The following is a 23,678-nucleotide window of genomic DNA, read 5'->3' on the forward strand; positions in this document are numbered from 1 at the left end:
GGTGGCATATGCAACAACGTTGGTGGCCGGGAGATCGGCTCGGTGATCTTCTCCTCGATCGCTTCAAAGAGTCGAAAAAGTCTTTGCCGCACACCGCCCGGATTCGAGCCGGTGATCGCTCCCTCCTTCAACTTCTTCTTAGTGACAAGAAGCTCGGTCTTGGCTCCACCACACGCTCCTTCGATCAACCCGCTGTTTTGCGGATCTGCAACGATTTCCTTGACTCCTGGTTCTTGGCGCGGTAGCACGACCGGTGGTCCGCACTATGTTGATCATCTTCCTGTTGTAGAGTGCGGATCAAGAGTCGGGGCATAAATAATCGAAGTCGGCAAAAGAGTTGGGAGGCAGAATTTAAGCAAGAGACAGCATGACAGTGACGACGGGTAGAAAGTGAAGAATATTTACCATGAAAGCGTTGTGCACGTCATTTTCAGCCATCTCCTCTGGGGAGAACTCCAAAACGTTTCCTCAACGGGAGGAAAGAGCAAGATAAATCTCCGGCCGTGAGGGCACCTTGTCCACATTCCCAAAGCCTTCGGAAAATGAGCAATGATGCCTCCACTAGACGAAGCACGAGGGGGCGGGAGGAGTAGGTGGATGGCGGGATAATGGACCGACTTCCAAAGGCACGCGCGGCGTAACTAGAAACTGCAGGAGGAGTCCGAAAAGAGGTTGCGGGAGCACTCCTCTTGGAGGCAGAGGCCACATCAAGGCCGGCGAAGGTCTCTTTCTTTTAGCACTTTGGAGGATGAGTTCCAATGGATCAACTTTTGAACCCGCAAGCATACACGGTCTCGCATTTACGTAACGCTCAAAACATCAAAAAGAACGGCGTGCAAACGAAAGCGTTCGAAACCTTACCGAGAAGACATCTTTGTGGGTGATTGAGGAGGATTGGAGGAGGAAGCAGGTGAAAAACCAGGAAGCAGGTCTGGAAACTTTCTCTCAGATTCAGGGATGCAGAACAGCTTGCTGCAGGCAGGGATCTTGGCACCAATACGGGTAATGTCACAGGGGCCTGCACGAAGACGATGAAGTAAGCTAGTAAGCAGCGAGAAAAAATAATTCAGGCGACAGGGAGGCTACTTACTCGAAGTCTGGACCCACTTCTCGAAAATGTAATCAGCAGGAGGCTGGATGGAGTCCTTCCTCACATAGAAGAAGTCGTCAAACCATTTCTCATCACGGGACTTTGACGCGTGTTTGAAGGGAGCATCTCCATGACCCCGGAATTAGAACTGACCCCTGCCCATGGATCTGATGCTGTACGTATGGGCTAGATCGCCCAGAGTGATAGATTTGCCGGTACTCTGACCAGCGACCAGAGAATAAAGAAGGACTCTCCAAATGGCAGCAAAGATTTGTGCCATAGCGAAATTATTGGTGAAGATAAAATCTTGGACGAGTTTAGGGAAAGGGAAACGGAGGCCATATTTAAATGGGTACAGATAGAAGCAAATCCACCCCGGACGGAGGGCGTCAGCTTTCTGTCTCGGTTCAGGGATGGCGATATCCACCCCGTCACCAAGACCAAGCAGACTCTTGATCCTAGGAATGTCGGCCGGAGTTAAGGCGGAATCACAATCATGTGGATGCTTAAAAAGTCCCCGAGAAGGCAAAATGGAGTCAAGATTACGGTCGAAGGGAGTTGGGGTTGCCGAGGATTGTCGGGTTTTGCCCATGATGGAGAGAAAAAATGAAGATTAAAAGAAAGAAGACGGATTACCTGATGATGGAGACGGGAAGGGGAACAGTGAAGCCGGCGAGGAGTAGGAAAGATTGAGGGTTTAGGAGAGAAGAGTTTTTTAAGTGATTTGAAATAATTAAATGGAAATGGAAAAGGGACGTTGGGGTTATAAAGAGGAGAGAGGGAGTTAGGTGCGGAGAAAGAGGAATAGGGCGGCTGGAAGTGATGGGTTGCATGGGAAGAAGTAAAAGACGGCGTAGGGTTTTAAAAATTTGGTTACGTAAATTCCTTGCTCGATACTTGAAAGCGTACTTCACAAGAAATTTGGGGCAAACTGTTTGGGCTAAAAATAGCGTAATAAAGAAAACCCACTTGGTAAAATAAAGATTATAAAGAAGAAGTGAGGAGGAAGGGAGCCCGCGGTCAGGAGAAGGGGGAATGGGCTTAAGAAGGATCAAGAGCCCATCGTAGAAGGCGTCCGTGTTAAGGAAAGAAGTGTCAGGGAGAAGTTAGGGAGATCGGGGAGAATTGGCAAAGGAGTCCGGGTTTGGAAAGAAGTCTTTATGGAAATAATATTCCCTTTCCATATTCGAGGTAGGGTATATCTAGGGTTCTTACCCTATAAATAGCAAAGGGAGGAAATCAAGAAGGACATTCATTCACTCATCCATTCATTCAACACCCGCATTCATACATCAACATTCAAGATCACATCTCGGCAAATAATATACGCTCATTCTAGATCTTGCAGGCCTGACGCCTAACGCCAGCAAGATTAGCACAAACGTTACAATTGTAATCATCCTCCAACTCATATAGTGCAATACTTGGCAGGGTACCGTCCCTCCAGCGGTTGTTCCCACATTGGGTTTTCCGCGTCACCAAAATCTTACGTGTCAATTTACATTACGCACTTTATTTTCCGTTTACTTATTGACATACAAATCAACATACATCCAACCAACGAATATAGACTACATTGACCCTAATTAACCGACTTAGGTAAAAAAGACCTAAACACTTACAAAGAAATTGTTTACAAAGAAAATAATCTCAGAGAACATGGGGAAGGGTGGGGACACTTATTTAAAGAAATAAAATAAGGATATTCTCATTTGTATCCCTCAACTTTTTCATTTTCTCATTTGTACTCCTCTTTTTTTGAGAAAAAATTTTGACTTACAATAACTCTCAGCTACGACTTTGGAAAACAGTAAATTTTTTTTTTTTCATATTGTACGTCTTTGCAAAATTATCGGTTTGAAAAAAAAAATCATCGTTTTCGGAACTTGTACCCGGGAGTTCTAGTTAGTCAAAATTTATTTCGCCAAAAGACTTTGACCGATCGTAGTTCCCGACTATGAATTCAAAAAACAGTGATTTTTTTTTTCAAACCAAAGATCTCGCAAAGGCGTATGATGCGTGTCTTTTATATAAGGTTTTTACCTCATTTTTACACGCATTTCTGTGCTTTTTATGTAGCATCTGGCTACAAATACCCCCGAATATTCTACTTTGGTCCGTTTATTGTATTTTACAGGAATTTACCGAAGAGGAGCTAAAACGAGCCTTAATTGTCCCATTTGTATGCATTCATGGGAAACTTGGAGCCGGAGCTTAGGAATTTCACACTTAGAGTACGCATGAGCTGAGCAAGGGAGAAACGCAAGTCCTGACGCACTTATATAGCTCGATCGAGTGGTTTCATTGCTCGATCGAATGCTTTATCCATCCATGATGCTCGATCGACTGATTGGAGGAGTCGATCGAGGGAGTTCATACAGCAGTGCTCGATCGAGCGGCTGTCCTGGCTCGATCGAATAACTTGGAGCTCGATCGAGTAATATCTCTACTCGATCGAGAGGATTTAAATGCCTTTTAGTTTATTTCTCCGCCTAATCTTTCGTGGGCTTTGCTAATCAGTCTATGGATTAGGTTTAAGACATTTTTACAAAGTATAAGACCGAGGAGAACACGACGTTACTCCTATCTTCTTTACTACGTAGATTCCTCTCGGTTACTTTGTCTTTGTTCTTGGATTTGGATTCTCTACTTTGTTACCCAATTTCGGTATTATCTATCTAATTAATTCCTTTTCTCTCTTTATTTCATACTTGTTCAATTAATTAGATTTCTCATCATGCTTAATTCAGATTGTTTAGTTATTGCCTTTGTTAATTTAGTAATTATGAGTAGCTAATTCCCTATGCTAAGACTATAGGGGATCCATGATTCGAAGGGAGAGTAATCGAATTACTGGGTTAATGCTAGTATCGTTCATGTTGTTAAAATGCTACATATAATTGTAATTGCCTAATTGAGTCGACGCAATTAGACCCTTATTCTCGGTGGACCTTGACCTGGACCGAAAGGTTGGAAGAGGGAGACCGAGTGAGCTAACAATAGAGTATCGCGAGGGCGAAAGTTAAAGCCGCTTACGCTTTAGGGTGAACTAGGGACCGAAAGGCGACGTTCGCTACCCCTTAGATCGTACTACATTGTCCTAGGACCTAGATTACTCGACCCGATAATTATGGTGAACCGCTTGTCTTAGCTATTCTCTCTTATCTGTTAAACTCCTACCCTTACTCCTCTTCCCTTTTACTCTGTTAGTTTAGAAATCACAATTATTAAACCCCCATTTTGGTTACCTTGACGAACTTAGTTTAGCAGAAAAGTTCCTACCTCTCTGTGGATTCGACCCGACTTCCCTAGCTATATTAGTTAGTTGGAACCAGTTGGTTTATTTTTGACAGGTACGCGACAGACGTGTCAAATTTTGGCGCCGTTGCCGGGGAGGTGGCGCAATCTTTGTTGCTTTAATTAAGTTTGTCTTTCGTCTCAAGGGATTCATTCCTTGAGATCGATCTCATTTTCGCGAAGCTTGGTTAGTTTTGCGGGATAACGATCTATTTGTCAAGATGCCTACGATTACAGAGCATACAGAGCCATGTGGTAGATGCGGCGAGGAAGGGCATGACCTTTATGAGTGCACGGTGCAGTGTAGAGCGTGCCATTGCATACAAGAAGTTCAAGCGGGGAGTTCCCTTCTCCCGGTTGTATGAGGAGATAAAGAGCGTTTCGACCCCTTCTACGCCAATATCACAGCCGGGTTCTCCTTCTTCAAGAGAAGCAATTGCGAACCGAAATCCATCATGTTACAATCGGATCTTTGTTATATCGGAGTTAAGAGAGCAAGTCGCGCAGCTAACACTCGCGGCAGATCAAGCCAAGACTTCTCCAAATTGTGATCCCGTCAGTGGGATGAATTTCATGATGACCTTCTTCACGAAGGTAACGAGGTGTTGATGGTGATGAAGAAGACGACTTAGATGAGTTCTGCAGGAAATGCTTGCTGCGTGTGAAGTCACCACTCGATCGAGCAACTCAACCACTCGATCGAGCAGTTCTAATTACCCAGTCACTCGATCGAGTGACATTGTGATCGATCGAGAAGTAAAGAGACCCAGGTTGGTCGATCGAGTAAAGAGGCTGAAGGAAGCACTCGATCGAGTGCCAGAATAGGTCGATCGAGTGAAGCGAGGAAGAAAGCGGTCGATCGACCGGTGAAGACGTTCGATCCGATCTTTGTAAGTGGCGTGAATCCCAATTTGTTAATTAATACCGCCACCGTGTCATCTCCCCCCTTTGTGGAGACGTCACGAATTGACAAGGGTAAAGGAAAGGTCGCAGGACCACTCATAGCTACCAGGGTACCTTTTCCGAGTCGTCTGAAGGATGCAAGGATCGAGCAACAAAGACGGTAAGTTCGTGGACATCGTGAAGAACCTCCAGTAATCTGTTCCCTTCTCGAACTTGTCACTCAAGTGCCCACTTACGCTAAGTTTATGAAAGATATCGTGACGCGTAAGAGGAACTTGAGTGAATTTGAGACGATTTCATTTATGGAAGAGTCTAGTAACCTGTTGTTGAATAAGGCCCCTCCAAAAATGAAAGACCCGGGCAGCTTTTCTATTACTTGTGTCATAGGTGATTTGATTATTGATAAGGCCCTTTGCGATTTAGGTGCCAGTGTTAGTGTCATGCCCCTTCCGTTTGCGGAAATTGAAACCGAGTCACTTCAAAGTGACTAACATTACCCTACGAGATGGGCGATAGATCTCGTTAGGAGACCCTTAGGTGTCTTGGAGGATGTGCTGTGAAAATAGGCAAGCTTTACATCCCAAAGAGATTTCATTGTTTTGGACATAGCCGAGGACACCGGACCCAGCATTATTTTAGGAAGACGTTCCTTTGTACAAATTGGGGCCGTTATTGATGTCGACAAGGGGCGTCGACTCTTGCGAGAGGGGATGACGCTATCACATTCGGTTTGCCAGGACTTTAGCCCACCCAATGATAGAGGACACTTGTTATTCGGTCGATATCATTGATGAGTCTATTTATGACTTCTGGTCGGGTTCTTTTATGAAGGACCCACTGGAAGCTCTCATGCTTTTTGATGAGTGTGCAGATAGCCCAGAGAACGATGACGCTGCATTGGATTTGCTAGTTGATGATCTAGATGAGCACGAGGGAGAGCAGGTGGAACAAATGATCAGCACCCTTTGCTCCATTGAGGTAAAGGTACCGGACCGTAAGCCTCTCCCATCTCACCTTAAATATGCTTTTCTTGACGACACGAGCAAGCGATATCCTGTCATTGTTAGTGCTAAGCTTAGTGATGAACAGCTGACTTCTTTGTTAGCTGTACTTAAGAAAAACAGGAAGGCGATGGGCTATTCACTGGATGATATCACGGGGATTAGTCCCGATATTTGTATGCACAGGATAGAGCTGGAGGAGGATCACAAACCTTGCGCAGGCGGGTCGGCGTCGGTTGAACCGGAAGATGCAGGATGTTGTGATGGCCGAGGTAATGAAGTCTTGGATGCGGTATTATCTATTCGGTAGGTAATTCTAGATGGGTAAGCCCAGTACAGGTAGTCCCGAAGAAAGGAGGGACAACTGTAGTTAAGAATGATAAAGATGAATTAATACCTACCCGAGTAGTGACTGGTTGGCGGATGTGCATAGACTACAGACAGCTGAATGCCGCCACTAAGAAAGACCACTTCCCCCTTCCTTTTATTGATCAAATGGTAGAAAGGTTAGCTTCCCACAAATTTTTCTGCTATTTAGACGGGTATTCAGGGTTCTTTCAGATCCCTATCCACCCGGACGATCGTGCCAAGACTACATTTACCCGTCCCAAGGGCGTTTTTGCGTGCACTGCATGAGAATGCCTTTTGGTTTGTGCAACGCCCCTGCCACCTTCCAAAGGTGTATGATGGGGATATTTTCAGAGTATATTGAGTCTATCATGGAAGTTTTTATGGATGACTTCAGTGTTTATGGAAGTGATTTTTCTGATTGTCTGTCTAACCTTGAGAAAGTGTTGCAGCGCTGTATTGAGGTTAACCTTGTGCTGAATTGGGAAAAGTGCCACTTTATGGTCAACGAGGGAGTTGTCTTGGGGCACTTGGTTTCTGATAGGGGAATAGAAGTTGACAAAGCAAAGGTGGAAGTGATTCAGCAATTACCACCTCCTGTTAATGTTAAGGGGGTGAGGAGCTTCCTTGGTCACGCTGGCTTTTATCGCCGGTTTATCAAGGATTTCTCCAAAATTGCTAAACCACTTACACAGCTGTTGCTTAAAGATGCCCCTTTTATGTTTACTGATGCTTGTCTTTCTGCTTTTAACAGGTTAAAGCAGGCCTTAGTCTCCGCGCCGATCATACTGACCTCCCAACCGGGACTTGCTGTTCGAGATCATGTGCGACGCGAGTGACTATGCACTAGGAGCGGTGCTTGGCCGGAGGAAAGACAAAGCCTTGAATGCTATCTACTATGCGAGCCGAACTCTGGATGAGGCTCAAGTGAAGTACACTACCACCGAGAAGGAGTTGTTAGTGTAGTTTATGCCTTAGAGAAGTTTCGTACTTATCTAGTTGGGTCGAAGTCACCTGTTTTTTTTTACCGACCATGCAGCTCCGAGGCATCTCCTTGCTAAGAAGGAGGCCAAACCGCGGCTCGAGATGGATACTCCTTCTTCAGGAGTTTGATTTGCAGATCAAAGACAAAAAAGGGGCCGAGAACGTTGAGGCGATCACTTGTCGCGGTACCGATGCGACAAGAAGGGGAAGATTCTCTCCTATTGATGATTCTTTCCCGACGATACTTTAATTCTTTCGCTATATCGTCTATTGTTGACCAGGAACCCTGGTATGCGAGATATAGCTAACTTCGTTGTCGTGGCAAGTCAGCCGCCCGATCTTTCTTCTCGCCAGAAGAAGCGTTTCCTCTATAACGCTAAACAAGATTTACGGGATGATCCTCACTGTTTAAGGAATGTGCAGACGGTCTCTACAGACGGTGTATTCCGCATTGGGAGACCAAAATAGTCCTGGAAGGCTGTCACTCCTCTTCATATGGTGGTCACCACGGTCCATCGCGCACCGTGGCTAAGGTACTTGATCTGGTTTTTTCTTGGCCTTCTTTGTTTCCGACGCCAAGTCTTTTGTTTCACTTGTGATGCATGCCAGCGGTCGGGGAACATTTCGAAGAGACATGAGATGCCACAAAACGGCATCCTAGAGGTTGAGGTTTTCGATGTCTGGGGCATCGATTTCCAAGGACCGTTCCCATCCAAAGAAAGGTAAAGGTACATTTTAGTAGTTGTAGACTATGTGTCAAAGTGGGTTGAGGCAATTGCTTCACCCCATTGTGACGGTAAGACCGTGATAAAAATGTTCAAAAAGATCATATTCCCCCGTTTTGGTGTCCCTAGGGTCGTCATTAGTGATGGGGGGATGCATTTTAAGGAAAAGAAACTCACTTCCATACTGTCTAGAGTTGGTGTCCAACACCGGCGTGGTTTGGGGTATCATCCCCAAACTAGTGGTCAGGTAGAGGTCTCTAATCGCGAGCTGAAAGAGATCTTGTCCAAAGTAGTTTCTAAATCACGGAAAAGACTGGAGTCTTAAGCTAGATGACACACTGTGGGCCTATAGAACTGCCTTTAAGACACCAATTGGTGCATCACCTTATAGGTTAGTTTATGGGAAATCGTGTCACTTACCTGTTGAGCTGGAATGTAAGGCCTGGTGGGCAATTCGTGAGCTTAATTATGATCCTAAACTGTGTGGTCAGAATCGTCTTTTGCAGCTTGATGAGTTAGAGGAGTTTAGGCTCAATGCTTATGATAGCTCACGCATTTACAAGGAGAAGACGAAGAGATGGCATGACAAGAGGATCATACCTCGGGAGTTCCATGTGGGGCAGAAGGTGTTGCTGTTTAATGCCCGGTTGAGACTGTTTCTGGCAAGTCAAGTCCAGATGGACTGGTCCATATACGGTGACAGCCGTCACTAAGTTTGGATCCGTAGAACTTGAAGACTCCGAGGGCCATAGATTCAAGGTAAATGGCCAATACGTGAAGCATTACTATGAGGCGAGTGAAGCGGACAACCCCGTTGAAGTCTTGCACTTCGACGAGCTCGACGCACCAGTAACTTGATACCAGAAAGGTCGTGCGGGACCTATTAAACCAGCGCTCTCCGGGAGGCAGCCCGGACAGTTTTATTTGTGCTTTTGTTGAACTTTTTGTTTTTTCAGTTTATTTGCTCTTCTTTCACCTTAAGTTAACATTTGGACGCTGCTTTGGAACAATTTTTGTGTTTTTCCTTGCTTTTATGCGTTTCTGGCAGATTAAAAGTACTCGATCGAAGGACTATGTGCTCGATCGAGCACTTTCTGGCGCGGCTGCCACTCGATCGAGGGGTGACGTCCTCGATCGACCAGATCCTTACTCGTGCCCGCTCGATCGAGTGGGTTGGTAGTCGATCGAGCTCTTCTAAGGCTTGGGCTCACTCGATCGAGCTGTTCCAGGAGGACGATCGAGCAATTATGACTTCCAGCCGCTGTTTTTACGTCTGCAAAGCTGCTGTTGACTTTCTTTGACCTCCCATGTTCATGGTCGGTTTGGGGAGGTCCCGCTAATGACGTTTTGTAAGTTCCCGACTCCACTTCTCGTTTTCCTTCAGTTTGCATTTCTTTCCCTATCTTTGGTACAATGAGGGCATTGTACGGTTTGGTTTGGGGAGGTATGCATCCATTTCTATGCCTGCATGTTTCTTGCATTTCTGCTTGCACGTTTATTTATTTCCGCATGCATTGTTGTTTAATTAATTCTAAAAAAATCCCAAAATTCAAAAAAATTTTCATAATTTTCATGTTTAAATTGAGTCGGAACGTTTGAACATTGACGCTACATTGAATCATCATTTTGAGCCTTGCATATTCTTGACTTTTAGTTGGCATGACTATGTGCATAATCCACGAGTTTTTGTTTCTCTTTTGTCTGAACGAATAGACTTGATTCTTTATGTCGGCAAGCTACAATAACATTCTGAGGTTAGAGCTTATTAAACTGGTGACATTCATGACCGGTTTCATTTAGGATGTGAGTAGTACTCTCTTTAAGACATGTAACATTAATTTGCATAAGCATGAGTCTAGTCTTCTTAATACCTGTATGCATTCGGTCTGTGGATGGTGACACGTGTTAGGAGAGGCAGTTCTCCTTATTTCATTCTACCCATGAGCCTCACATAGCCAAATTGCCTTTTTGCCCATCAACTACTTTCTATAATTTTTCCTACCCTAGCTGAGCTAGTAACGAGTAGTTCCTGGAATATGTTATTGCAATATGGTTATTTCATCTGATTTCAGAATATGGTGGAAGAATTGAAGGGAAAGAACAAATGTGTTGGATTGAAAAGAAAAAAAAAAACGAAAAAAAAAGTGCGAAGAAAAAAAAAAACAGAAAAAATTCAAATAAAAAAAAAAAAGGGGAATGAAAAAGAAGTAAATTGCACATTGTTTCCGCACTCCCATGCCTTATTTATATTTTATGGGGAGTTGGCGATTTTTGGTATTTGGTGAGTTTAGTGCACAATTATGCACCGTTTCATCTTGCTGTTATGAGTACGAAGTTGGGATGCAGTCTTTATTTGGATCCGTTGTTACTAGCCTAGCTTTTAACCCCACATATCCAAATTCATTTTAGCCCCTTCTACCCATTACCTCACTAACCCAATTGTAAGTCCTCGGCGCGTGTCTTGGTCACTAGTATGGTTGGAATGCATATGTACGGTTGTAGAGACTTTATTCATGTTAACTGCATGCATGTTCTTATAGGTCGAGTTAGGTGAGTGTCTTGCTTCTTCCTATCTTTCACATATATACTCACCCTGTACCTGACTTTGAGTGACGAGCGACCCGTGAGAGTCCGACATCTTTGAATCTTGCAAGGTCGACGGTTCAGTAAGATTGAAACATTAATTTAACTCGTTTGCACTTTTCAGTTGCCACTTTGTCATTCTATTGCATTAAATTGGTTGTTGGATGATTTGTAGCGATGCGTTGGTCCGTTCTTTTGTTCACCCTTAGTTGCATTCATATTTGCTTGGGGACAAGCAAAGGTTTGGTTTGGGGAGATTTGATGCGTGTCTTTTATATAAGGTTTTTACCTCATTTTTACACGCATTTCGTGCTTTTTATGTAGCATCGGCTACAAATACCCCGAATATTCTACTTTGGTCCGTTTATTGTATTTTACAGGAATTTACCGAAGAGGAGCTAAAACGAGCCTTAATTGTCCCATTTGTATGCATTCATGGGAAACTTGGAGCCGGAGCTTAGGAATTTCACACTTAGAGTACGCATGAGCTGAGCAAGGGAGAAACGCAAGTCCTGACGCACTTATATAGCTCGATCGAGTGGTTTCATTGCTCGATCGAATGCTTTATCCATCCATGATGCTCGATCGACTGATTGGAGGAGTCGATCGAGGGAGTTCATACAAGCGAGTGCTCGATCGAGCGGCTGTCCTGGCTCGATCGAATAACTTGGAGCTCGATCGAGTAATATCTCTACTCGATCGAGAGGATTTCGTCTGCTTTTAGTTTATTTCTCCGCCTAATCTTTCGTGGGCTTTGCTAATCAGTCTATGGATTAGGTTTAAGACATTTTTACAAAGTATAAGACCGAGGAGAACACGACGTTACTCCTATCTTCTTTACTACGTAGATTCCTCTGGTTACTTTGTCACTGTTCTTGGATTTGGATTCTCTACTTTGTTACCCAATTTCGGTATTATCTATCTAATTAATTCCTTTTCTCTCTTTATTTCATACTTGTTCAATTAATTAGATTTCTCATCATGCTTAATTCAGATTGTTTAGTTATTGCCTTTGTTAATTTAGTAATTATGAGTAGCTAATTCCCTATGCTAAGACTATAGGGGATCCATGATTCGAAGGGAGAGTAATCGAATTACTGGGTTAATGCTAGTATCGTTCATGTTGTTAAAATGCTACATATAATTGTAATTGCCTAATTGAGTCGACGCAATTAGACCCTTATTCTCGGTGGACCTTGACCTGGACCGAAAGGTTGGAAGAGGGAGACCGATGTAGCTTAACAAATAGAGTATCGCGGCGAGGGCGAAAGTTAAATCGCTTACGCTTTAGGGTGAACTAGGGACCGAAAGGCGACGTTCGCTACCCCTTAGACTGTACTACATTGTCCTAGGACCTAGATTACTCGACCCGATAATTATGGTGAACCGCTTGTCTTAGCTATTCTCTCTTATCTGTTAAACTCCTACCCTTACTCCTCTTCCCTTTTACTCTGTTAGTTTAGAAATCACAATTATTAAACCCCCATTTTGGTTACCTTGACGAACTTAGTTTAGCAGAAAAGTTCCTACCTCTCTGTGGATTCGACCCGACTTCCCTAGCTATATTAGTTAGTTGGAACCAGTTGGTTTATTTTTGACAGGTACGCGACAGACGTGTCAGCGTACAATATGAAAAAAAGAATTTAGCGTCTTATGAAGTCGTAGATAAGAGATATTGCTACTCAAAAGTTTTTTTCTCAAAAAAAGAGGGGTACAAATAAGAAAATGAAAAAGTTGAGGGATACAAGTGAGAATATATGTACTTTCAACCACAGACTGACACATCAACTCTGTGGTTGTTGGTTTAATAAATAAGATTTAAACTAGCTCTTTATTCATTTCGCAGTTTAGACCGTGTGATGGAAGTCCAATGTGGACGCTTACCTTATAATTTTTTTTTTTTTTTTTTTTAAAGTACCTTTGATTCGTATTTTCTGTACTATTTACCTCAGACAATTGAGATGGTAACACCGTTAATTATCCGAGATGCCTAGTTTAAGACTCTTGGATAAGTGAGGGTGTTACAGAAGGTATTGCGGGTATTATTGTGCGATGAGAGATTAAAATAAACATAAATAAAGTAACTATTATGAGGTATTGTTGTGTGGTGATGTGATTAAAATAAAAATAAAACTTTACAAAAAAAAAAGAAATAAAGAAAGTATTATGAATAGTGAATAGTCGAAACAAAATAGGAAAAGTTATACTGTATAGAATAAAAAGAAGTAGTACTTCGTATCAAACTAGTGTAATAAATTTGTTTTTTTAAGGACAATTTTTTTTTTTTTTTTTATATATATATATATACACCGTTATGATAAATTCCCCCAAATCAGTCGACCCATATTTAACAACACAACAATTTAGAAAACCCTAGTGAGGCAGAGAGACTGAGATCGAGGGAGAACAACACAAAACAATCAGGGAAAAGAAGAGATGGGTGGCAAAAGAAGAGGGAATCAAGGGAAGGATAAAGGAAAGATGAAGGTGGGGGTTGAAGGTTCGAAAAAGGAGACGGTTACGGAGAAGGAGCAAGCTGCGAGAAAGGAGACGGAGACGGAGAAGGAGGAGCAAGGTGCGATTATGGATACGGAGAAGCAGCAGCAGAAGCAGAAGGAGGTGGAAGAGCAAGGTGCAAGAAAGGAGACGGAGACGGAGACGGGGGAAGACGATTTGCTTGATCGTTGCGTTTTCCTAGTTCGAACACGGAACACAAATTTTCCATCACAACCACCAACTGAAAAGTCCGTTTTGAGACGACCCCTTTGTCTTCAGGAAGATTTCCACTATATTGACCTAAGGACGAAATTTGTTATCCCAAATTACTTTCCTTCCCTAATCAACTGTGTCGGAACTGGGACTATGTTGATGTTTGATAACCGCCAAGTCTACATTTTAGGAGACATTGACCCATTCCGGCCGCGGATCCCGCACACCCACAATGAGTTCAACAACCACATCCACAAACATACGGGTTCATCTCGCACGTCTATATCTAATTGTTGGAAACCCTTCGTGATTTCTGACAGCAACCGAAAGTTGGTCAATCCTGCTGTATTATCCAATAAATTGTATTGCCTTGGTTACCCATGTCTTCGTCCTGAGGTTTATGACCCTCATGCATCCAATTCCAAGGTTTGGAATCCCTTGTTCTTGCCTGATCATCTTGTTGAGAAACGAGTGTCAATGCATGTCCTTCCCGATCCTTTAAATAATCGTATTATTGTTCACTTTCCTATAGACAAGATGCTCTATGCATTCTATCCTCATCTTGAAAAAGAAGATGGTGATGGTCCTTGGAAATGTATCACCCCATGTTTTGATGAATGGCATTCTGCTATTGCTATTGCAGATAACATCATCTTTATCCATTCAGACCAATATTTTCCTGATTTTGCTGCCTACGATATCAACACTTCTACCTGGTTGCATATTCTATGGGATTTAAGCAAGGTCGATAGATTTATTAGTAGGTTTGATGCCATGTTCACTTTGTCCGATAAGGGGTTGATGTGTTTGGCGAGCCGGGAAGGTTCAGATGTTCACTTCCTTAGGTTCAGAGTGAAGCGTACCAGTGACAGTCACTTAAAATGCACTGCAATTGATTACCAGATACACGACCTTCCCTCTGCCATCGGCATCAACGATATCATCCTTTTTTAGGTAATCTTCTTTATTCGACACCCGTGGCTTGCTTATATGTTCAATCGCTTTGTGCATTCTGAATATTTGCCTCTCTTATTTATGTTTCTGCACAATGTCACTCAATAAAGCTGATTAACATTAAGCGTGCCACCCTTCCGCCACCCATAAAGTTACATGTAACCGAAACCTCATGGAATAGGAGTTTTAGGCTTTTAGCCAAGGCCTGTGGATTTGGATCTTTGATGATTGTCGATTTTTGTTTTTACATCATTTTCTCGGTTGATGGATAATCAAATCATAAATTAAAAATTATTTGAATTTGTTGAGTCTGTTTGTGTGCCTTCATTTTCTTCTTGGACCAAGTGCTGGACTTTAAGAAATGCAGAGCTTCTGTTTCTGCAATTGGGTACTTGGGCATTACCCGTCACTTGTTCCGACCCGTCTTTAGTAGGATTAACTGTTCTCACATTGTTGCATATTGTGTAGACATTATGCATTTAAACTAGCGTTGATTTATCAGTAACTAGTTTTGATCCCGCGCAATAAATGCGCGGTAATTGTAGAGTTTTTATTTTTAGAAAAAAATTAACTATAAAATTATCCAAAAAATTGAGTCATGTCATGAAATGTATATATTTATAAACAAAATTAATGAAATTGTTTATAATTTTTTTATTAGCATATCATTTAGTTACGATCATACAAAGAACGATTCTTTTTTATCACAGAAATCTTAGAGACAAATTTTAAATAAGAGAGTATATCAAAATAGGAAAGTAAATAAGAAATTTTTTCAAAATAGGAAATGCAGTTTAGGCGGGAAAACTTGAAACTTTTCCTATTCTTTTAGTAAATTGGGGATGGTCCAATTTTTAGGCTCCTCTGTCCCCACCTACCATGCCTGCACACTAGGGCAGAGTATGGATCAGATACCTGATCCGAAACCACACTTCGGTTCGGATATCCGATCCGAGAATCCAAAATTTCATTATCCATGATCTGATCCGAATTGACCGGATATCCGAATTTTACTATCCGAAAATTTCGGATCAATTATCCGATATCCAAGTTCTGATCCGATTAGATATGTTATCAGAATTGGCAAAAAAAAGACTATTTTATTTGACATTGACACCTAAGCAAGCCAATTCACGTAATAATAATTTCATCCGAAATACATTACAATTACATAAACCCGCTACATAACAAAGAAAGCTAGCGTAATAGTTCGCCAAATACAAAGATAAATATCCAAAAACATAATAGTCCGAGCGTAATAGTCCGTCAAATACAAAGATAAATGTCCGAATACAGAAATCCTCGAACATGATAAGAAAATGAAGCACGTCACCGCCATTGACACGAACCTGCCACTACCATGTATGGCTTGTGCGACACCTCAAAAGTACTCTTCGCAAGTCGAGTCCTCGTCTTGAACCTCTGCCAGCTCTACAAATTAGGAAGAATAAGAGCCTTAGTGAATCAATCAATGAATGTAAAATCAGAATGCAAGGATACGCTATCTAGCGCAAAACCAGTATACATTATACGTAACCAGTCTTGTACCTCTTCAATGTACTCACATGTAATCAAACTTTTATCATAATACGTAATCAATACCTTTATCAAACTTCTCAACCTCTTCAATGTACTCACGTGTAATATGTAAGCAGTCTTCTACCTCTTCCCTTTGGTTCAGTAGCTTCAACATTAGCCTTACCCATCTCATTAGCCTCATTAATTGACGGCAATGATCCGTCATTAAAAACGCTTACACTAGCGGTACTAGAAGAGAATGCCATATAAACCTGCAAAAAATAATATTCAAGGCGTCAATTATTCAAATGTCAATCAACAATACAGCACCATCACAAAAGTTCCAGATGAACACAAAAGAAAGACAATAAATCATCAAGGTTTAAGACGGATACCTCCGCCTTAAGCAAGAATTTGTGACCTTAATATTCCAAACTCTACAATTAGACTACCAATTAATACGTATGTATTCATAGCCAAATTACACTCGATGGAAACTCCCTTAAACCCATTTGCATATAACAAGCAGCCATATTTGTCCTTAAACTAGCTACCTCTATATGGCTAATTACAGCTGATTAAGTAAATTTAATCGATACATATCAACTACGAAGTACCAATCAAGCAAATAGAATATTAACATCATTCTTACATTATCCAAACCCCAACCTACTACCCAGTACCCAACCATTACAAAAACCCAGAAAATATATTTGATAAATATACAATCTACATCAAAATAAACACTTTGCTGATCCGTATCTGATCCGATATCCGATATTTTCGGATACGGGTATCTGATCCGAACCGTATTTCGGATCGGATATCCATTATTTCGGATCAGATACGGATCGGATGTCAGATCAGTTCGGATCATTGGATTTTTTGTTCAGCCCTACTGCACACACCCTCTTCTTTGGCCAAATGTTAGCCGTAGTTAATTAAACCAATCTAACATTTACAGCTAATGTCAAGGTAGTACGTCACTTATGTAGCATACAATTTCGGTTTTTAAAATCGTTTTAATCTTTTCTATCGATTTAAATTTTAAGTTTTTATAAAAGAAATCCGGAATTCGATTTTAAAACCCCTTAGTGTACCTTGACTTTCCATTACATTTTCGTTCTCCCTTTTTGTTTTTCATTTTTCCTTTTTTTATTCGCATTTTGAGGCGTGCGTTCACCCATGGACGGTTCGAAAGGATGATTCATGTCAGCTGACCCCAAATCATTTTGGGATTAAGGCTCTGATGTTGTTGTATTGATTTATCATGACACTAGTAGTTAATGTTATGTCTTGGAATCTGATGTGAGCGGTAAATACTTGGCCATGATTTTTAGGTTCTTTGTTTGTTGAGGGAAATCCCTGTTTAAATTTGAGGTAAACTGAGTTCATGACTAATCTTTGTCATTTTCGCGCGAGTATTTATGTAATACTAAACATTATAGAAATTGTTATGTATTGGGTTATTTGTATTTGATGCGACATATTGGAGTATGCTTCCTGCTTTTTCTGAAAAGGCTTGTATAACGTATGGTTTATAATGACTCAACACAACTCAAATTCGAGCCAAAGCATACTTGATTTGATCTCAAGTTGTAGGAGTAACACATATCATTCTTATTCCAAGGATACTTGATCTTGAAACTTGGAGACGTTTGGGATGAAATTTGTGTCTCAAGATGTCTGCTATTTTTGGCGATTAATGCTAACTCAACTTTGATTGATGGACTTGATTTGTAATTTGAAGTTTGGAATCAGTTGACGTGCTTCATAAATAATTTATAAAATCTAATTAAAATGATGTACCCAAAATAATGTGACATGACAAATTTTAATGTGACGTGATATATTTTAAATGTGACATGAATTATCAACTTATTATTATATGACATTAATTTAATTCATTTATCTATAAATTAATTTAATTCACTTATATTTATAATATTAAAGGATATTATCATTATTCTTAAATTAATTTTGTATATTCAATATATTTTTTTCCAAAATTTTTGTAACCTTTACAAATTTACATCAAAATTTCATAATTTATTATTAATATTGATATTTTAATTGAAATTTTTGTAATAAAACTTGTTAATAAATTTCTTAATTCATAATTAAAATTGACAATTTTAATTGGAATTTTTATAATAAAACATGTTAATAAATTAATTAAAGCTCTTCATATTACTAACACCCACCATTTTTATTAACATTTTTTTTCTATTTAATTCATTTTTTTAATTAAACATGGTAATGAATTGATAAAACTCTTCATAATACTTAACACAATAACACCCACCAAATTAATTAAAAATTTTTCCTATTTAATTAATTTTTGTAATATAGTAATATGTTAATAAATTGATTAAAACTCTTTATATACTTAACATCCATAGTTTTCATTAACATTTTTTCCAATTTAATTCACGTCGTGAGTTCCTCGACAATCAAATATCTAATTTAATAATAGCCCAATAAATTAAAAAAAATAAAATAGTAGAATCTATGGTTGTGTAATGGCTATAAAACCTATATATAATACCTATAAGTTTCTTTTCACTTTCTCTATTTAAAATCTATTGCCCATTTACCCATGAGTTTCTAAGTTGCGGATTATATTTTATGGTTTAATTTATTTATTTGATTATAATGAGTATATTGAGTATTGTTGTTGTTGTCGTCCAATAAAGTATATATTAATTTGTTATGTTGTTGGTTGTTATTAATCGTTTGATTTATATTTGAATTCATGTTTTCCATTTGGTTTAATTTAAATTATTTACATGTGACAATGTTTTGAGTTGTTTGTCAAGTTTTTGACATGTTGATGTTTTATCTTTGTCAATATATTTTTTATATAAACTTCAAACCATCATGAAACGTAAGTAAATGCAGATAATGCAAAGTATCACATGGGTAATCTGAACAGCGAAGAAAATACAAAAGGCACAAAACTGAGTTACAAAAACGTAAGGTAGAAACTGATAAGTTATGGATGTATTGTTTTATTAAAAGATCAATTAGTCTTGGTGAAGACGGGTCGGAGCAAGTGACGGATAATGCTACTCACAAAACGAATAGGGGGGGGGGGGGGGACAAGGTGGGGGCACCCCCATGTGCTTCCCTCTCTCCTCTATTTGGGTCATTTGTGAGGGAAAATGGTATTCGTCACTCCAAAGTGACGGATACGTGCCGTCACAAATGAGATTTTGTGTTAAAAGATAGACTCAAGTAAAAGAGCACATATTTTATGTCAATGGGTTGGAAAGTTTTTGATGCAAATGTTGGATAACTATTTTGTTCATATATATTTGTTTTCGTAATTGTGACAAAAAAAAGGTTATTTAATAGAAATACTCCAAACTATTAAGGCCCTTCTCAAATTACCTCAAACTTTAATTTAACTAGCATTATACCCAACTATTACACTCATTGTCATTTACTCCGTAATAGAATAGGGGAAAGGGCTACCGGTTTAGTAGGTCACCTTTCTTATAACCCTTCTTTTTTCATACTCTAAAGTCTAAACCATGTAAATCCGTCTTCTTCTTTTTTACTTCTCAAAAACACCATTAAAGCCATTTAAAGGTCATTCTCAAAATTGGAGGTAGTTCAAGTTGCCATTATTAGTAACAACTAACAAATATAAGAAAACAAATGCTTGTTCTTTCTTCTTCAGTTATACAAACTAGTTTTAAACCCGTGCAAAATTGCACGGATATGTATTTGGGCCTATATTAATGTTTTTAAATGTATATTTATTTTTGCATTTCTATTGTACTTATCTAATTGGTCTAAATCTACGATCTACATAATTTATGTTTAAATTTGTTAAAAACACGTGTTCACATACACTGGTTTATAAGGAAATAACGTAATCTACTCTTATAAATAAAAATTGCATACATAAAAACGGATTTGGATCCTCTCCATTTCCTTTCTCTCCATTTCCTCTCACAATCTATTTTAATAATAATTATCCCTTACACTCCCACTTTTCCTTTACTTCAATACTATATATTAATTCCAGAAACCAAGGGACTTCAATGTAATTAAAGAAATTTATACAAATTAATTATACTATATAGTTTTAAATCGATAGCACCGTGTGATGGACCTGAACAAGGGACTTCAATGTAAATATTATATAGTTTTGGTTAAAAGTATTAACTTAGATAAAACTAGAATATGGCGAGTTTCCTTAAAATAACAGGTCTCACTTACGGTGTTAATTAGTATAAAGATGTTAATTATTTAACATACACAAATATAATATAAGTATATGTTAGATTTTGGAAACTATTAATAGGTAAGTAAATCAATTCAGATTTCCAAAAAATATAATATTCCATAATTCATTATATTTTTAATTTAATTAGTAAAAATAATTATTAATTGATTTTCCTTAAAATAAACATATAAACATGCCTTACTTATGGTATTAATTAGTATAAAGATTTTTAACATAAACAAATATAATATAAATATATTATATTTTGGAAACTATTAAAAAGTAGATAAATCAAGCTAGATTTCCAAAAAAATATAATATTCCATAATTATTTCGACTTAACTAATTTAATGCATATATTTAATATATTTATTTCGAGTAGTGAGAGTAATAAATGTAACCTTGGGTATAGTAATCACTCATTGGATACTTAGAGAGTAAAATAATTTTGTTAGTAGTGAAAAGAATTGTTGTAACATTGGATATAGTAATATGATAGTAATCACTCATTTAAATAGTCAAAATAACAATATTAGCGGCGAGCGAGAGTAGTGAAAGTAACAGAAGTAACAACGGGAGTAGTGAAATTATCAATATTAATGTACAAGTAGTGAAAGTAACAATAATTACGGCGAGATTAGTGAAAGTAAAAGTAATAATAATAACAAATGTAATAAAATTAATAATTCTAAAAACAAAAGTAGGTATGTATGAAAAATTAGCTAAGCAATCGATTTAAGTAAAATATTAATGGCGGGAGTTGTGAATTTGTATAATTATTTATTTCATTGTAACCTTAAGATATACTCTGTTTCATAGAAAAATATATTAATAATAAATTTAGGAGTTATGCAACTTTAAAGTAATTTTAGTTAACTGAAAATATATTTTAATACTAGATAGAGGTAGCCCGGGCGAAGCCGGGCACCCATACTAGTTTATACGTAAATTGAGAACCGTTAGATGTTGCCAAGATGCGATCCAGACCATTAATAGGAACTTGCCTCTCCATTTCTTTTTAGGAAATGGAGAGAAATTGGGCTCCATAAAAAACCTTTACATCCGGATAAAAGAAATATAATCTAATATAATCATATTTAACATATGTATGTAATTCATTTGCGTTTTATGTTCGATCCCGTATATAAATGTTATTCGTTCCTTCTTGAAATTATGTAATTTTGTTTTAAAAATTATGTAATTCAATTTCATTTACTCGCATTTGTAATTCATTCCGCGTATATGTTATTAATTTTATTTACACGGAATGTATAAAATTATTTCATAATATTAATTCATAGAATTTTTTCATAATATTATTTCATAGAAGTTGTTGTAAGACGGAATTTATCGCATGTTTGAAAAGACGGAAATGTGAAGAAATAAATACATTGCACACTCACGGGTCCCACCATAACATGAATTTCCAAAAAAAAACTGCATTAATGACGTGTCGCGCTGAGAATTGAGTATTGTCTTTTGTATTAATATAGATAAGATTCTGGGTACCTAGTAACAATCAGGACACAAATTCTATATGTTGAGAACACAAATTTTGGGTATTTCTATCGTATTATTAGTACTTTTAATAGAAAAAAAAAAATAGTACTCAGAAAACCGTAATCAAACTAAACCCAATTATAAAGAGAGGGATGGATAGTGAAGCATGAGAGATGGGAGAAGGAAATAGTTGGTTTTTTTTTTGCAAGGATAGATAATGAAGCAGGTTAATATGAAAGAGGAAGATGAAGTTAAGGATGAAGGTGGGCTCCATTTGTGGTTTTACCTGCTACTTCAAGTCGATAAAGAGGCAATTCCGTTAAAAGATAACAAGTGTAATTGTAATTAAAATGTTGTTTGGAGTATTTTGAGAACACTACAAGAAAATAAGATTCGGGCGACTAAAATGGGCGACTGAAAACAGTCGCCAAAACGAAATTGGCGACTGAAAATGGTCGCCCAGATCCAGTCGCAAGCCTCAGTCGCCAAATGGAATTCGGGCGACTGATTTCAGTCGCCAAAATTTGCGACTGAAAAAATAGTCGCCAAATAAGCAAATGGGCGACTGAGAGTAGTAGCCAAAATGGCGACTGAAAGTCAGTGTAGTCGCCATTTTGGCGACTGAAATCAGTAGCCAAGTGTTGACTTTTCGTCGCCAGTTTTACATTAAAAAAAACGGATATTTCCCATGGTACCCTCGAACATTGGCAGATTACACATGGTACCCCTCATTTTAAGTTTCTACATATGGTACCCCTATGTTTACCTTTTTCTTTCCCAAAATGCCCTTAACCAAACTTCCGTCATCACTCCGTTAGTCCTCTCACTAATGACCCTATATTTTTGTTATTTAATACATTAATAATACATAAATCCTTATTTTATATAATAAACCAACTTTAATACTTCTAAATACCTAAACCATCCATCATCATCTTCTTCTTCAAAATCACCCCAAAAATACTTATTTTTCACCCACCACCATACGAGTCACCATCATCACCTTCTTAACTACCGCCACCTCCCCCGCACTCGTTCCACCATGCCAACATCACGCCGACGCCGATGCCACCACACCAACACCACCTAGCCGACTTTGCCAAACCAGTCCACAACCCACACCATTACAACCTCTCTCTCCTCTTTCTCTCCTCTCTCATTCCGCACTCCTTGCACACGACAACACCGTGACCATCATGTCGCCACCACCAAAATCGACATCCACCGTACCACTGCACTACCGCACAACCTCCTCCTTTTCATATTTTTTCTTCCTCTTATCCTTTATTCTTCCACCTGCCGTCGACAGGCGCCCCTAGGGCTGTCAATGAGACGAGACAGCTCGCGAGCAACTCGAGATCGGCTTGGTCAAAGCTCGATCAAAACTCGGCTCGTGTGAGCTCGGCTCGGGCTCGGGCTCGGCTCGAGAGCTTAACGAGTCAAGCCGAGCAAACGTTGGCTCGGCTCGAAAAGCTCGTGAGCGGCTCGAACTTGTGTAATTAGATGAGATATTACTCATATTTTATAAAAATATTTTGTCATGATTATATATTTGTATCACACATATCAAAACTGTCTTATTGATTTTCCAATATTTGTATATAAAACTTTTGAGCCTTGTTCATTAACATATTGAGAGAGAAAAAACGACAATTCAACAATTATATATAGGCTCGAGTTGAGCTCGAGTTTGGCTCGAGCTCGCATTAAAGCTCGCAAGCTTGATAACGAGCACAATTTTTTCAAGCTCGGGTAAGCTCGAGATCGGCTCGAACTCGAGTTTTACTTTATGAGCACAAGCCGAGCAAGGCCAAGCTCGGGCTCGGCTC

General features: G+C 39.2%; 1 protein-coding gene across 1 annotated transcript; it reads left to right on the forward strand.

Moving 5' to 3' along the window:
• Positions 1 to 13,266: 13,266 nt before the first annotated feature.
• LOC141600342 (uncharacterized) lies at positions 13,267 to 14,814 on the forward strand. The gene is made up of 2 exons (XM_074420564.1): positions 13,267 to 14,066; positions 14,284 to 14,814. The coding sequence occupies exons 1-2, from the start codon at positions 13,368 to 13,370 to the stop codon at positions 14,377 to 14,379; spliced, it is 795 nt and encodes a 264-aa protein (XP_074276665.1). The 5' UTR covers positions 13,267 to 13,367; the 3' UTR covers positions 14,380 to 14,814.
• The last annotated feature ends 8,864 nt before the right edge of the window (positions 14,815 to 23,678 follow it).

This window comes from Silene latifolia, chromosome 9 (assembly GCF_048544455.1).
Source record: "Silene latifolia isolate original U9 population chromosome 9, ASM4854445v1, whole genome shotgun sequence".
Taxonomy (NCBI): Eukaryota; Viridiplantae; Streptophyta; class Magnoliopsida; order Caryophyllales; family Caryophyllaceae; genus Silene; species Silene latifolia.